The following is a 15,927-nucleotide window of genomic DNA, read 5'->3' on the forward strand; positions in this document are numbered from 1 at the left end:
ATAACTGCAAAGAACGTGTGATTAGTATTCAGCGTACTGTACATGGTTTTTATTCACAATTATGTTGAAAGCATGCAAACTTTACAGTCGATTATAAAAGACGATATGGTCGCACGTGATAAGACAGGGAATGTGACTGAAATTATTACTATTGCTACTCAAAGTATCTGATCGCTGATGCCACACAAGAAACGTGTGTAAGGTATCCACGAAATATTTAAATAAAACATGAGATTTATATTGAATATATGAACATTTAATTTAAATGGCCGCTGTAAGCAGGGTGATTAACACCATTTCACAGATATACACGACAAATGAGACTACTAACATATGTAATTCTAGGACAATGTCAGTGATATCAAAACTGTATAAACAGACAAGAATACCGCTATTTTTGGCCAGTATCATTACTGCGCTGTAGCATCATTGCATGACATTCACCGGTGCTCATCTGTACCGCACTATGATCGAAAATAGAGTGGTTCTTGTTTCATTCGAACGGCGATATCCATTCTAAACTTGTCGTTGTTCATCTCTTTAAATATTGGCGGCCGGCTATTGGCGATTGCGTATGGTTAAGAGCACACAAAAAGGGCAAATGCAGTTGCTGTTCATCCATTACTGTTTCTCCAACGCGAGTGTTCAGCACACACTTATACCGCATCTTAATTAACGATTTTTAATAGTAACACTGTACATAAATAACCGTACACCTGCAATTTCAAACGAACGAATGAATGTAATTTAAAATAATGTATAATCAATGAATTTTCTTCTCCAGTAGCTTCTGCAAGCTCTCAAGCGGGTTCTCCTTCACAGGGGACGTGTTGACGAGTATCTCTGCACTGAGTCTCGTATACTTCCTCTGGCTGTTCTCGTGATAATTGTTGTTGTCGGGCGCGAACTTTCGCTTCAGAACATTCAAGGGGCTTTCATCCAGTGCCTCTCTGAAACTGTCCGCCATATTTTTGCCGTTTTTGCCGGAAGAAACGCCGTCTTTGCTATGTTTTTTAGGCGTCAGATTTTCATCACGGGACTCGTCAATTTCGTCTTCTTTCACACGACTGCTGCTACTTTTTCCATTAATATCTGTCGATGGGTGTGCTAGCGTAGTCGTCGAATGATGGATGTAGCCAGGGCCACCTGCTGGGCGTGCTTTGTCTGTACAGGAATTGCCATGGTCGTCACTCGCGTGGCCTTCTCTATGACGGTACCACCTCTCACACTTTGGATTCAGTCGCTGCTCGCTATGCTCGCTGTCGACCGCCAAGGAGTCATTTACAGATCGATCTCTTATCCGAGCAGTATTTCCATTCGACGAGTTCGGTCCGAAGTCGTAATCATGCCTTTGTTCGCGAGCACTCTGTTCGTCAATGCGTTTTTTCCTGTCAGTTTCTGGTGGTGAGTTATTGCGAGACGATGTCAGGGTGACGGATGATTCATCAGAGGAGATGCTTCGCTGAGCGGCCGTTGGAGCCGGCTCGTTTGCTTCCCTGTCAGGCGAATTTACCTCATCTCGTCTGCTGTCACTCTGCCTTAGCTCAGCTCCTGTCACGCTTTGTTCTTGCCCGCTTTTCTGCATAACGCCCTTGGGCAGCGCTGCCATCGTAATCCCCTCGTCGTTTTCACTGTCAAGTTTCTCCCGGACAGTCGATTTTAGGTGCTGTGTCACGCTGTGAACGCTGCTGATCTGCGCGTCGCATCGCGCCGATGCGATAGCCGAGCTGCTGCTGCTACTCACCGCAATGACCGACCTAGGCGAACTTCGTCCGAGCTTTTCAGCGCGGTAGTGCTCGTGCGATAGACGGTTCGGCTGTAAACTCGCGTCGTGACAGGTCGCCCGTGAGCTCGGGGTTCTCTCTGCTCGCGTGCGGTGACCGTCACTGCTACCAGTGTACGCGAAGCTGCGGCCGTTTCTCATACTTTTCAGCAGCTCTGTCGAGTTTTTACTGTCAGTGGCGTCGAGCTCGAAACACGTGCTCACGTGGTTACTCTCTATCTTAACATTTATGAGCCGTTCGGTGTTTACTCTATCAATCATTTTCCTCTGGCTCGCGATATCATCTTTAGGCTGATTTCCATCATCGCCATGACAATCACCTTCTGACTGGAATTCTAATGCTCTTTGTTTTTCATCACCGCGAAGCATGTTGCTTGACAAACTGATACTGCCAGCGTTCTTAATCAGCTCTCCCTTATCTGTCTGCCTCTCGTCTTTATTCTCGGCGTGTGAGCTTTTCTCGGCACTTCGCCGCAACCCTTTAACTGCGCTGATGCCAGAATGAATTGCGTTCGGGGGAGAGTGATTACCAGGATAATGGTGAAACCGGTGTCTGCCCGAGTTCGGGATTGCTCGAGCATGTTGATGAGAGGGCAGGGGCTGGCTTACACAGTCAGGCAATCCAGCAGGATTTGCACCAGTCATGGCCACTGCATCCGTATGCAGGGGATGCATCTCGCCGGCTCTGGAGAGACCGTATGATTGATTGTTCTTGGCATTCTTAAATCGACGATCAATTAAGGACTGAATCGCACTTAGGACAGAGTAATCTCCGGCGTCACGGCTCGCACTTGCAGGCGTGCCTTTTCTGTCCGCCTGCTTCTGAGATTTTCTGCTGAGGTCGAGAGGCTCGGGCATCTCCTCGCAGTTATGATTCGCTGCTAGATTCGCCTCGGGAAGCTCCTTTCTCCACCTGCTGTGTGCGGGCAAACAGGGCGAGATCGCAGACGCCAACGCTTTCGGAGGGGTCACGGGGGGAGGCGTTACTTTTCTGCTGTGCTGTGTTAGCACGGGTTTCCGCGCAGGCAACACCTCTGGCTTCCTTCCGCCGTCCCCCTTTCTGCTGCCGTATCGTTTCGCGGTGACGCATTGCCGGACGTGCGCTGAGAAATCGTCCGTGTTGACGGGCACGCCGCAATACTCGCAGCGGATTCGCGCTGTCTGATTGAAAGGAACGTTGCCCTGACTCGGCGCACTATCGTTAACTATCGAGTCATCAGCCACTGACACTAGCGTGCTGTACCTTAGCTTATGTGCCCTCTCGGAGATCGACTTCAGGATGTGTCCCTTGTAGTGCTTGTGGCAGGTGATATGCTCCGTCAACTCTGCCAGATTAGCGAACGATTCCGAGCAGACTTTACATTTGAATGTGTCCTTTATGAATTTTTCGTTGATCACGGGCTCGTCCATTTGGCCGGGACTTACAATGTTCGTATAGTGCTGCGTGCGCATCATGTGAATGGTGAGATCAGGTAATGACTTGAACGATTCCCCACACCGGATACATTTCAGTATCTGTTGGGTCTGCTCGGACCCGTTCACCAGCCACATGTCCTGCCCGCGCACAAGCTTGTGCGGGTACAACTGCGTGCTGTGATTTGTAGCGTGACCCGTCTTTCCCATATGCACAGTGTAGCAACGCAAGCTACTGAACGATTCACCACAGGAGCACGTGAAGCCAGTAATGTCGCTCGAGTGCGACGTTCCTTCCATTTTCGAATTACGTACAGTCAGCGGTGGTTCCTGAACAGAGGGCCGAGAGATGGGATCCTCACAGATAGTAACACCTTGGCTTTGGCAGGGAGAGCCCACCTCTCTGACAGCCCGTCGCCGGTTGTCACCTTGCAACCTCTTCGCGGGATGCACTAAAGAAGTCCCAAACTGATTTGACCTGGTGTGAAATTTTTGAGATTTTTCGACGACAGAGCAATCTCGCTCCGCGGCAGCAGCAGCATTTCCCGCAGACGAAGAGCAGTCCTTGTGTCTATTCGCCAGCTCTCGTCTATACTGACTCATGTAGCGCATCTTTGGGGTCGGCACCGCTCTGCTGTTCGGCGTTGTTGGGGTACTACTGACCGGGACTGATGACGACACGGGCAGCCGCACCGAGCTCTTCGAAGAGCGAGTCTCAAGTATCGGGTGTTGGCATGGCTGCGCCGCCACGTCAGACAACTCCTGAAGTATTGAGTATGATTTGCGCTCGAGCTCCTTGAGTCGGTGAAAGGCCGGCAAATCTTCGAGCGACGTTCTCGGCGACGGCGTATCGACGGGAAGCGCTTCGCGTGCGTTCGCATCGTGGTCGGCTATCGTCGACGTCGCGTGGCCGGCAGTCAGCAGGCGATCGCTGTCTGAGTTTGTAGCTGGAGGAGAGCTGGCGCCATCGTCCGACGAGTCATCGCTGGTGTCATCCTGACCTTCAGGGAGATCACCGGCGTTGCCTTCCTCGTCGTCGCTGCCATCTGCAAAGAAAGGAACCATTACCTAGATCGGTGTACGATATGGCTTACGAAGAAAGCAAAGACGAAAGCAAAGAGCCACTTCTAACGAAATCAGATAAATAAAAATGGGTGATTGCGAAAACCCCCTCAGACAAGCGGGCCGATAAACACGTAATTTCTGGCTTAGAGGTACCTGTGGTTAGCTACTGTTTAAAACGCCACACGAGAGAGCGATGTTGAGGGGTATTTCAGCTTGTTTTTCCAATAATAACCTCAGCAAGAGATGACATCACCACTAAGCGTCAAACGCCGTCGAGACGTTGCCGGCCACTGCGTGACCTAAACTGTTCTGTGTGAGATGTTTGCGTTTGAGAGGGCCACTGCACTCTATAACCCATGGAAATCTTCGTGACATCGACAAGATAAACACAGAATTCCCGATTATTCAGTACTCCACGGGTTCGTATATAAATAGAAAGACAGATTGATGGATGGATGAACTGATGGATGGATGGATGGATGGATCGATGGATGGATGAATGGATGGATGGATGGATGGATGGATGGATGGATGGATGGATGAATGGATGGATGGATGGATGGATGGATGGATGGATGGATGGATGCATGCATGCATGCATGCATGCATGGATGGATGGATGGATGGATGGATGGATGGATGGATGGATGGATGGATGGATGCATGCATGCATGCATGGATAGATGGATTGATGGCAGGATTGATAAAGATAGATAAATTGGCTGGTAGATATGGATAGATAGACAGATAGATAGATAGATAGCTAGACAGACAGACAGACAGACGGACGGACGGACGGACGGACGGACGGACGGACGGACGGACGGACGGACGGACGGACGGACGCGGAGGGCGGGGGGCGGCGGGCGGGGGGCGGCGGGCGGGGCGGGCGGGCGGGCGGGCAGGCAGGCTAGGCAGGCAGGCCGCCAGATAGATAGATAGATAGACTAGATAGATAGATAGATAGATAGATAGATAGATAGATAGATAGATAGATAATAGATCACCCCACTACGCCACTACGCACTATCAGATATGATAATAGACAGAGCAGACAAGACAGACAGACTAGACAGATAGATAGATAGATATGATAGATAGTTAGATAGATAGATAGATGATAGATAGACAGACCAGACACGACAGATACGCATAGATCAGATAGACTAGATACGATAGATAGATACGATAGATAGATAGATAGAATACGATACGATAGATAGATAGATAGGATAGATAGATAGGCTAGATAGATAATAGATAGATAGATAGATAGAGTAGATAGATAGACCTAGATAGATTAGACTAGATAGATAGATAGATAAGATAGATGGGGCGAAATAGATAGATAGATAGATAGATAGATCAGATAGATAGATAGACTAGATAGATAGTATAGATAGATAGTATTAGATAGATAGCAATAGGACAGACAGATAGATTAAGATGATAGATAGATCCAGATACGATAGAATCAGATAGCCATAGCATAAGATACGATCAGATCACGCTAGATGGACTGACCTACGATAGCACTAGACCGACCAGATCACGACTAGATACGATAAGCTAGCATAACATAAATAACCTAAGATTGCATAGACATACCCCAAGATGGATAGATAGCCGGATAGATGGCCGGATAGATTGCTGAAGAGTAGTTGGAGAGATAGATAGATAGACATATAGATAAACAGATACACTAGCCTAAATACGATACACCCTCAGCTAATCATACTCACTCACTCGCTACTATCACATATACCTATACCCCCTACCCTCAACTACAATATATATACTATATCCCCTATACTATACCTACCTACTATATACTCTACCTATATATACTATATATATAGACGCCGATTTCCACTTCGTGCACACTCGTCGGCACTGATTACAGCCGTTACTCTTCGTCCAAACTGTTGCTTTTCAGTTTCTTACTTCGACCGCATATTAGCATGAGCTAATACCACCTGGGATGCACCGTACAAATCAAACTGACAAGCGCGGATTACGATCTGGAAACAGGAGATTTGTGCTCCTTTCTCAGCGTGCACAACAACAAGTTCTTGTCAGGCGAGATCGCGCGGTCGCATACATACCAAGACGTGTCTACCGTACAACGGAATCATGCCGATTGGCCGTTGTTTGCTCAGCGGGTCGAGCGGGAAGGACACCCGCGTGTATAGCGAGCTGTCGGAGAGAGATATCACACGTCTAACGGCTACGGTGGCACAGCCGCACCCGAGTTGTAACGGCTCGCGGACACCCACATAAAAATCAAGAGCTAATCATAAGGTATTATTAGCTCTTGGTATAATCGTACGATTTTTCTCCGAATATCCCGGACGCTGCCGATTCGTGCATGACCAGCTCGTCTGTGTGACTGCATGCATGTTTTTATTTTTATGTTTGTGTTTATGTTTATGTTTATGTTTATGTGTTTTTATGTTTATGTTTATGTGTTTTTATGTTTATATGGCGTGTTAGCTCAGCTTCCCGCCACATTTATGATCAGAGATTCGCGCCATTCACTGGCCATCTCCTAACCTGCACAACACGTTCTGTGCGACGGACGATCTCGCTACTTGGCACGTGTTTTCTCAGTTCAAGTACAAAATTGCTTGACATATATAAGCTCCTCTCACGCGATACACCTCCACTGATAGGTCCATATTCGACATGCATATAATGAATTCAATTGTTCCGCGAAATTCACGCGGGAGAGGGGATGCTGTCATAAAATATCAGTCGTATAGGGTCCGTAATTTATGAATCATGTGATTATGACGGATTAATTGGATTCATGAGGAATAGATACGCATGTGGGTATATGATATTATCAGGAGTGAATAATAGAGATTCTATTCTCTAGAAAATCTATATTATTCACTCCTGATATTATTCTTTATACAAGCAGCTATTTTGTGTCGGGCAGTCGTAAACGAGAGTGGAGCGTGTATGGCACACATTCCCGCCGAGATAACCAGTTACTTAAAAGGTTTCTCCCCCTATGTGCTCGGACGCTCCTTCTCGATTCTCCTTCCTTCTTGCCAAAATTCATGCTGTCTTGCAATCGGTTACCGGCGCCAATATTTATGTTAGACATTGCTAAACACTGGACCGTGTACACTGTTGCACATATCCGGCATCGTAGCAATGACGCGTTATTTTCATTCGGTTATTAAGTTTCCCTCACCGATAATAAGGCTCGAACTATAAACAACCAGCAAAAGCAAGCAAACCGCACTTCCTGATCTACACCTGATCCTGATACCTTTAATTACTAAAACCACAACACTATTAACAATTAAGAGGGTGGCCTGACCCTACTCATTGTTGACACTAATTAAGAAAATTATCCTTCATCGTGCTATGTTGCTGACCTTGCGGACAAGATATCAGTTATAATAATTACGGAGCATGAAACGCTTACCTAGGGGGAACTCACACTAGGTCCAGCATGCCCCATACTACATGTGGCGCTACGTGAAGGTTCCCGAGTCGTACGCACATATACGCACACGCGTATAGAAGAAAAATACGCTCACTTGCACAGACACACGCGCACGCACGCACGCACGCACGCACGCACGCACGCGCGCGCGCACACATACGTACGTACGCTTATGCACGCACACTCACACACATGCACGCACGCACGCACGCACGCACGCATGCACCTATTCATGTAGGTGCACGCACACACACACACTCTCTCACACATACACAAACACAACACGCTCTCTCTCACATATGCACAAACACACGCACGCACGCACGCACGCACTCACGCACGCACGCACGCACGCACTCACTCACTCACTCACTCACTCACTCTTTCACACACATATACACGCCTACACGCAAACACGCGCCCACGCATGCACGCACAATCCGTCTTCTGTCGACTCGCCTCGTCATACAGATTTCTGACAACCCACAATGATATAGCAATGGAAGTTGTTCTGGCTGTCTGACATTCCACGTTGCAGAAGATAGACAGCCTCTTGCGTTCCATGTAACTTTGAACATCAATTAAATTCAAGTGTTATATGAATATATCTCAACATGATTTCTATGACAGTCGGGGTTCTGTAAAACTTCCAACTAGTCTTCCTGACGCTGCAAATAACAAGGTGATATCATGATCATATCCACAACAGAGTACGTGATTTGTTAGCGACATAAGACAAAAACCAACGAAAGAAAAGGAATGCTGGTGTACGTAATTTATCACAAAATAATTGCGTGAATCTAATTAAGATGGATGGAAATGAACACGACGTAAACATTAGGCCTTGATCACGTGACCAGGCAGGCGATTACAGCAACTCGGTAGATCATGTCTCATCATCTCTTCTACAGCATGCATTATGTGGAAACAATGACGACTGCCATAGTGATCAGTTCTGAGCATTAATTTTGCCTCGAAGAAAACTTGTTAACAAATCCTGACATGTGCATTATAATAAATTATTTCACAGTCTTGTGAATAGAGAATGCATTTCTGATAGTCGGCAACGATTAGTGCTCGAGTGTGTGTACTCGCCATTGACGTGCTCACAGAGTGATATGTAGACTGTTGCCAACTAAAATGCTTCTCATCACCGGCATGGATCTTATCATTAGAGTACTGACGTGTGCATAATTATAAATACGTCTGCAAACTCTGCGTCTCTTATAATAATTTATTGCTATCATGTAATTATTAAGAAATCTGTTTACGCGCTGCGACAGTAACAAAATCGTAGTCGAGACAATAACGAGTGTCACTGCCGCCACGAGACAACGATCGGCGGAATTACCCATCTACCATCGGCGTCGTTTGGATCATTAAAATTACATGCAAACTCAAGATATTTTGTTACCGACATTACTGCAAATAACGCCACATGAAGTAGACATGGTTCGCGACGATTTTCAGTGTACCCGGCGTATACCAGTAACGCCCAGCCAACCATTGTACAGTCGTTAACTCTCGTGCACAAGGTCAATTTCATCCAGGTTGAAACCATCTCTTGTCAGTTGCCCCCAGCTTTGATAAATGGAATCATCGTGCAGTTGCCTTCATCGACAGATATCACTCACATTAATGCATGCTGGTACTATATATTGTGGACAAATTGTACCAGTACCTTATTTCTGATGGCAATTATGTTTGCTGACAGTCATTGTAGCGCAATCGGTAAATATCATCAGATAAATGACCCGGAACGAGCTATAGCTGAGAATGTTTCGTTTGATGCGTTTCGTTCTCACTAACGAGTGGATGTAATGTTAAGCATCGCTGTAAATACGTATTCGTTTCTTATTCCCTAGCTGTGTCTTTGCGTTTACTATAATCAGTCTGACCTTCGCGTTCCCATTACATTTACATGTTATCAATAAAACGCGGTGTCCGTATACTGATTCATGTTCATATCAAATAAATGCATTTACATTAGGAAACCAGGATATATCACACACCAACTCATTAGCAAAATGAAAAGAGCTATTTTATTTGTTTACGATCACGTTTGTGGTCACGAGGTTAGAGTAAGGGAAATGTTGCGTAATTTTGTCATTCGCTGCCATTCGCTACCTTTGTATTGTGGTTTGGAATCTGTCTATAGTATAACACTCGGCTGACTGAGGGCTACACATCTAGCATTGCAAAAGATGATGTTACACCTAAAAAAAATTGCCATCAACCTATATAATCCCATTCGCCTTCATCTTCTGATTAATATCAAATCTGCGTTGTGAGATTGCGCGCTCACGAATTATGAACTATCAGGAGTAAATAATCACAAATTGTCACTGATGGTACTATAAACATCGCAGCTATAGCGAGTCGTCCTGTGACAGGAAATAACTTGTTCTATGGGAGTACACTATCCGACCAACCGTGCACGTAAGCTCGCGACGTATCAGGTATACAGCCCCCGTAACGACTTGCCCCGGGCGTCTAGCTGCTATATAGTGTACGCAATCAACTCTTGTTTCGAGCCTTTGTCGCTCGTATACAAGTCTCATTACACCTGTTATAAATCTACAGATTATAGACACAGTAATGAGTAAAAATGCCGTAAATCCTCGCACGGATTAGGAAGAATTATAACCCGGATTTGAGCACTAGTCGCTGGATGATGACGACTCGGTGAAGTTACACGTCACTATATGTAGTTACTGCACCTGTCCTTCACCACTTTCGATGTGTCATCGACAGCAGCGGTGTTTAGTTAACTGGGACTAACTCACGGCTTGATTGATGGACAGACTATTGTGAATTACTGTAGAACTGCCTGAACGTTGAGCAGCTTCGCTATACCCCGTTACAGAAAACTTATTTCTATGATCGACGAATGAATTACGCACACATGCTCAAATACTGCATGGGATTGCATGACACGCATTTACATTTTGTTTGTGGACCTATATACCTATATTCCATTAGTTTATGGGGTATGTAGTGGATGATCTAGCTGTGTTATCATCGTTAAACTGTAGATTTCCACTCGAAAATCACGCATTTAAACATGCAGTGTTGATTGAGTTATCCCAGAGCCCGATGTGTAGGATAACGCTAGCTGCCTGCATTCTTCACGCACGCACGCACGTACGTACGTACGCACGCACGCACACACGTACGCACGCACGCACGACCGCACGCACGCACACACGTACGCACGCACGCACGACCGCACGTACCCACGCACGCACGTACGCACGTATGTACGCACGCACAGAGACACCACACACGCGCGCGCGCGTACGTGCGTGCGTGCATGTGTGTGTGCGCTCGCGTTTTGTGAGGGTGTGTACGTATTCGAGTGTGCGTGTGTAAGTGTTCGTGCGTCCATGCGTACATATGCATGTATTCATGTTCGTATATATATGCATATAATGTACTTTGTTCATGATCACGCCTCACCAAACGAGTGAATGAGTTCACTCAATCATAGCGAAACGAAGATATATGTGCGAACTAAGACTCATGTGCAGTACTATAGACTGTCGAAACCCTTCAAGCTTCTGGCAGAATTGATCTGCGTTTCGTCATCACATCGGCAAACCAGTGACTGCGCTCTGAAACATATGCAATCTTGCAGGTCAGTGAACACGATTTTCAAACATATCACGGAACCCTGTCCTGACAACTGATTGACCGATCGCTGCGAGACACAAATAGACAGAACCGTGCCATCGTAGACTATACACTATACAGCGACCCTGAATGCTATCTCTCCAGCTGTGGTTTAAAGCAACGGTAACTCACAGACCAAGTCACATAATCGCCACTGTACAATAGCTACGCCACCACACAACAGGTTTACGATCACAAGTTTGTAGATTGTACCAGGATTGTACTCTAGTAATTCAAGGGTGATTGAAGACATCTAATCACAAACGTGCTTCAATTTTCACGTGTTAACAGATGTACAAGTTCGTAGAAATGTTTCTATATACAACATACGATCGTGCAATAACAAACCCGGAACGTTACGCATATACAGGAAAGAGCGATTAGTATATAGAGCACATGATTACACGTATTGATTACATATAATGATATACTACAGCGTGACCAACCGCTTTGGAATTGTCGATCAACTGGATGCACATTGCATCGGATATGAACTAAAACGAATAACGAGCAATACAAATGAGACGAGTACCAAAAATACTGACATAACAGGGGGATCACGCAGGAAATGCCAATAGCATGTAATACCGAAGAATAAGTCGTCGGAAGATGGGCGTACTGGAGAATAATGCTTTAGAAGAATATCATACACGAGAATAATACGACAATCGCGCACTAAAGACTGATCCTGCATGGCAGAGCATGACGCGGAACACGGAACACAACATTTGTTACGTCACGCAAATCGCATACCGGAATGTGACCCGGGAAGAAAGTTTTCGTATTCACGAATTTTGTAACAAAGCAAAACATATGTGATGATGCGATGTAACATAGCAGAGAAATATCCTACAGACGAATTAATTTTATGTTATGTAAGACTGTGATATGCTATTCATGGACCGTGCCCGCCCTCGATATTTCATCTTCTATCATTTCAGTCTGTTTTTACTCTTTTCATTTTTGGTATTCGTCACTAATGACAAAAATGAAAAGAGTAAAAACAGACTGAAATGATAGAAGATGAAATATCGAGGGCGGGCACGGCCCATGAATAGCATATCACAGTCTTACATAACAGAAAAATCGCATACCGTAGACTAAATAATGGCAAAATATAATATCGCAGACTGACTGGCTAGACGGACTGGAAAACGAGTATGATAAAAGCGACCAAATGATTGAAGAATGAACTATCAGACACTGGTATTGGAAATGTGATACGGAATGAAGACTCAGCATGCGAACGGTCGTCAGGTGGGCTTTCGCATCTTACGCAAATCAATGAAGCCACGAGTCACGCACCTAGACGTAATTTCGCTTCCAAATGCTCGACTCGGGAAAGCATGTGAAGACATGTGAGCATGTTGTGAGAAGGGCGCGCGTCCATCCATCAATCAGCAGGCAGCGGCTGAGAGGTTGCAGAGCACATCCGGGAGAGCTAATGCCATTTTTTGCGAGTGCTCGATACTTTTTGCGCCGAGCAGACGATGCTCGGCTACACGACAGTAAATCATCGTGTCAAGCGCGACCTGACAGCGGCGGGATACAGAGCGCGGCGCGGCGAGAGAGAGAGCGAGAGCGAGATGTGGGGCGAGGCAGTGTGCGCGCGTGTGCGCATGCGTCAGCGAATGACACTCAAACATGCGTATACGCTCCATAGCAATATATAGAGAGACACCTAGTATTATTTCTGTAGTACTCTCACACACGTACACACGAACGTATGCACGCACATGAATCCAAAGGGGCGACAGTAGAGCGAAGAAAGCTTCATAGATAGAAATCGAAATTGGGATAATAGAGAAATGTGGAGAGAAACGCAGTAATTAAGAGACAGAGACGAGGATACAGAGAGAGCAGAGGAAGAGGAGAGTAAGAGAGAGAGAGAGAGAAGAGAAAGAGATAGAGAGAGAGAGAGAGAGAGAGAGAGAGAGACGCGAGAAGAGAAGAGAGAGAGAGCGAGTGAGAGAGAGACGAGAGAGAGAGAGAGACGAGAAGGCGAGAGAGAGTACGAGAAAGAGAGAGGCGAGAAAGAGAGAGAGAGAGAGAGAGAAAGAAGAGAGAGAGAGCGTAGAAAGAAAGCGAGAGAGAGTGGCAGGAAGAGCAAGGAGAGAGAAAGAGAGAGAGAGAGAGAGAGAGGAGAGAGAGAGAGAGAGACGGAGGGAAGAGAGCGAGAGCAGAGAGGAGAGAGAGGAGACGGAAAGAGAGTGAGAGAAGAGAGAGAGAGGAGAAAGAGAAGAAAGAGAGAGATAGAGAGATAGCGATGAGAGAGAGAGGATTAGAGAGAGAAGAGAGAGAAAGAGAGAGAGAAAGAAGAGAGAGAGAGGGAGAGAGAGCAGAGAGAGAGAGAGAGAGAGAGAGTGCGTGTGTGTGTGTGTGTTTGTGTGAAACACTAAAGAACCGCGCGTCTCTAGCATAGAAACAGATCAGCAATCAGCCTGCCGCCTATAATCGTTACTTAACGAGCGTCAACGTGGGAATATATATACTGTGTTACGGAGGCATTGCGTTACGCCTACACTGGCTATGGCACTTCTATTCCACTATAAATGCAGCGGTGTTGTTGCATCGTGGTTTCACATTTTGCCACTAACACTGTGTAGGGTAAAACCGTTCATGCTCTTTACATGTTACACATACGCCTGCAAATACGTATATACCTATTAGCACTATTTTTTTTATCACGGAATCATAGAAAAACGGCATTACAATTAATACCTCGATAATATTTGATAATATAACGAAGTACTAGATGAATTCAGACATTTAAAAACGCGCTAGATATAATAACTTGCTAGCTGCGATTTACTCGAATATATAATAATAACTTTACCCATCGCGAGTTTTACGTATCGGTTTCCACTTTCGACCAAGCTAGTTCTCGACTATCAAAGGTGAATAATGACAATCTGTCATTATATTCACCCCTGCGACTATATAGTCACCGCACTGTCGTAGTTAAACGATAAACAACCCGCAAACACGTCATAATTATGACGAAATGATGATTGGTGGCATTAACTCGCAAAGACCGCATACCAGAGCATCGTTTACCCCAAGAAGGAGTTCGGCGAGACAGCGAACAGCATCAGTATCTTACGGGGTGGGGTGGGGGGGCTCATTGTCAAGGTGATGGCATTAGGTGGGAAATTGCGTACAGCAGTGTAGAACAGGTAAAGTGTCGATCAGTGCCGATGAATAAAAACCAGATACGAGGGCAGAGGTGCGCGCTGCGTGTAGGTGCACACTTGCGCACTGCACACTACGTACTTGCACACGCGTGCGACGTTGCGTGCGCGCGCACGTGAGAAACAGGTGCGTGCTAATCATTCATTCCGCATGACGTGACGTCATTCACTGCCACCGTGTCTACGCGAACTGTACCGGGGAACCACGAGAGAGGTTTTTTGCCTTTCGGCGCACTTTGCAAATGAAATCGTCTTTTGCGCGTAATATGCATCTTCATCAAGGGTGTATCTGGCTCGACCCCTCTTCTATTGAGCCGGAGTTAATATGGGCGGCCGCAATAAGCCCCAGCCATATCAAGCTGCCAGACAGATGCCAACTGTAATAAGGCTGCTTATGATTGATAGGCAGCACGGATGCCTATAAACGTGATAAACTGCACCGCTGCACAAAGCCTTAATGGCACTCTGATTGACAGCTCACAAACAAGTTTGATTGATTTGCGCCGAGCAAGCAGCAGATGGTGTCAGGCAGTGAAAAATGAACAGCGGAGTAGACACACCTATTCAATTTCAGTCTCCGAAATGTGCGATCGCTACTGTACTGTTTAAGCTGCATGAATAGCACCAACATACGCCCTGGGGACGCCAGGTCAGCCAGGGACAGCCGACATGGTCGTAATGTGAAGGGAACGTCGTGTTTAAAGCGTGAAAGCTCAATAAGATTTTTTTTTAAATCACTCGTGAAAAAATTATCGCTCCCTAGCACCGGGTGCAGCGAAGTGAAATTCGACAAATCTATGCGGCCCGAACGATTTCTGAAGCTGTTATCCCGCATACCGTGCATATAATAGTCTCAGCAGTAGAGAGGTACGACGTAAGCCAAGAGTAGATAATAACACATTGTGTTATTATCTACTCTTGCGTAAGCGCAATAATCAGACTGAAAACAAAGAACCCGCTGTTCTTCGCACTGGAACAACGCAAGGCATACGCGGCTAATTTTCTTTGTTCTTCGCGTTGGTTACGCATGTGTTCACGAAGCCCGTCGTCGAGTGACATCGTCCATTTTGCGGCACCGACCACTTAATGAACGTATCCAAGTACGTAATTAGAGCGCTCGCGGAAGGGAACTCCGACCAATGGTATTACATCTCATAATATGTGTATGTTATCTATATGCGCTGAATTGCGTCCGTGCGGAACGGTTTTCCCACTCATAATCTTTGACATTCTACGTGGGCGAGCGAGCGAGAGCTAGAGAGAGAGAGAGAGAGAGAGAGAGAGAGAGAGAGAGAGAGGAGGAGAGAGAGAGAGAGAGAGAGAGAGAGAGAGAGAGAGAGAGA

General features: G+C 46.1%; 1 protein-coding gene across 1 annotated transcript in view; it reads right to left on the reverse strand.

The window, feature by feature from the left end:
• Window positions 1-21: 21 nt before the first annotated feature.
• Window positions 22-15,927, reverse strand: part of LOC106820951 (teashirt homolog 1-like) — a 20,658-nt gene continuing 4,752 nt past the window's right edge. The window contains exon 2 of the mRNA XM_014825570.1: window positions 22-4,242. Coding sequence (XP_014681056.1) covers window positions 764-4,242 — 3,479 coding nt within the window. The 3' untranslated portion in view covers window positions 22-763. The remainder of the gene's footprint in view (window positions 4,243-15,927) is intronic.

Source organism: Priapulus caudatus, unplaced genomic scaffold (genome assembly GCF_000485595.1).
Source record: "Priapulus caudatus unplaced genomic scaffold, Priapulus_caudatus-5.0.1 Scaffold53, whole genome shotgun sequence".
Classification (NCBI taxonomy): Eukaryota; Metazoa; Priapulida; class Priapulimorpha; order Priapulimorphida; family Priapulidae; genus Priapulus; species Priapulus caudatus.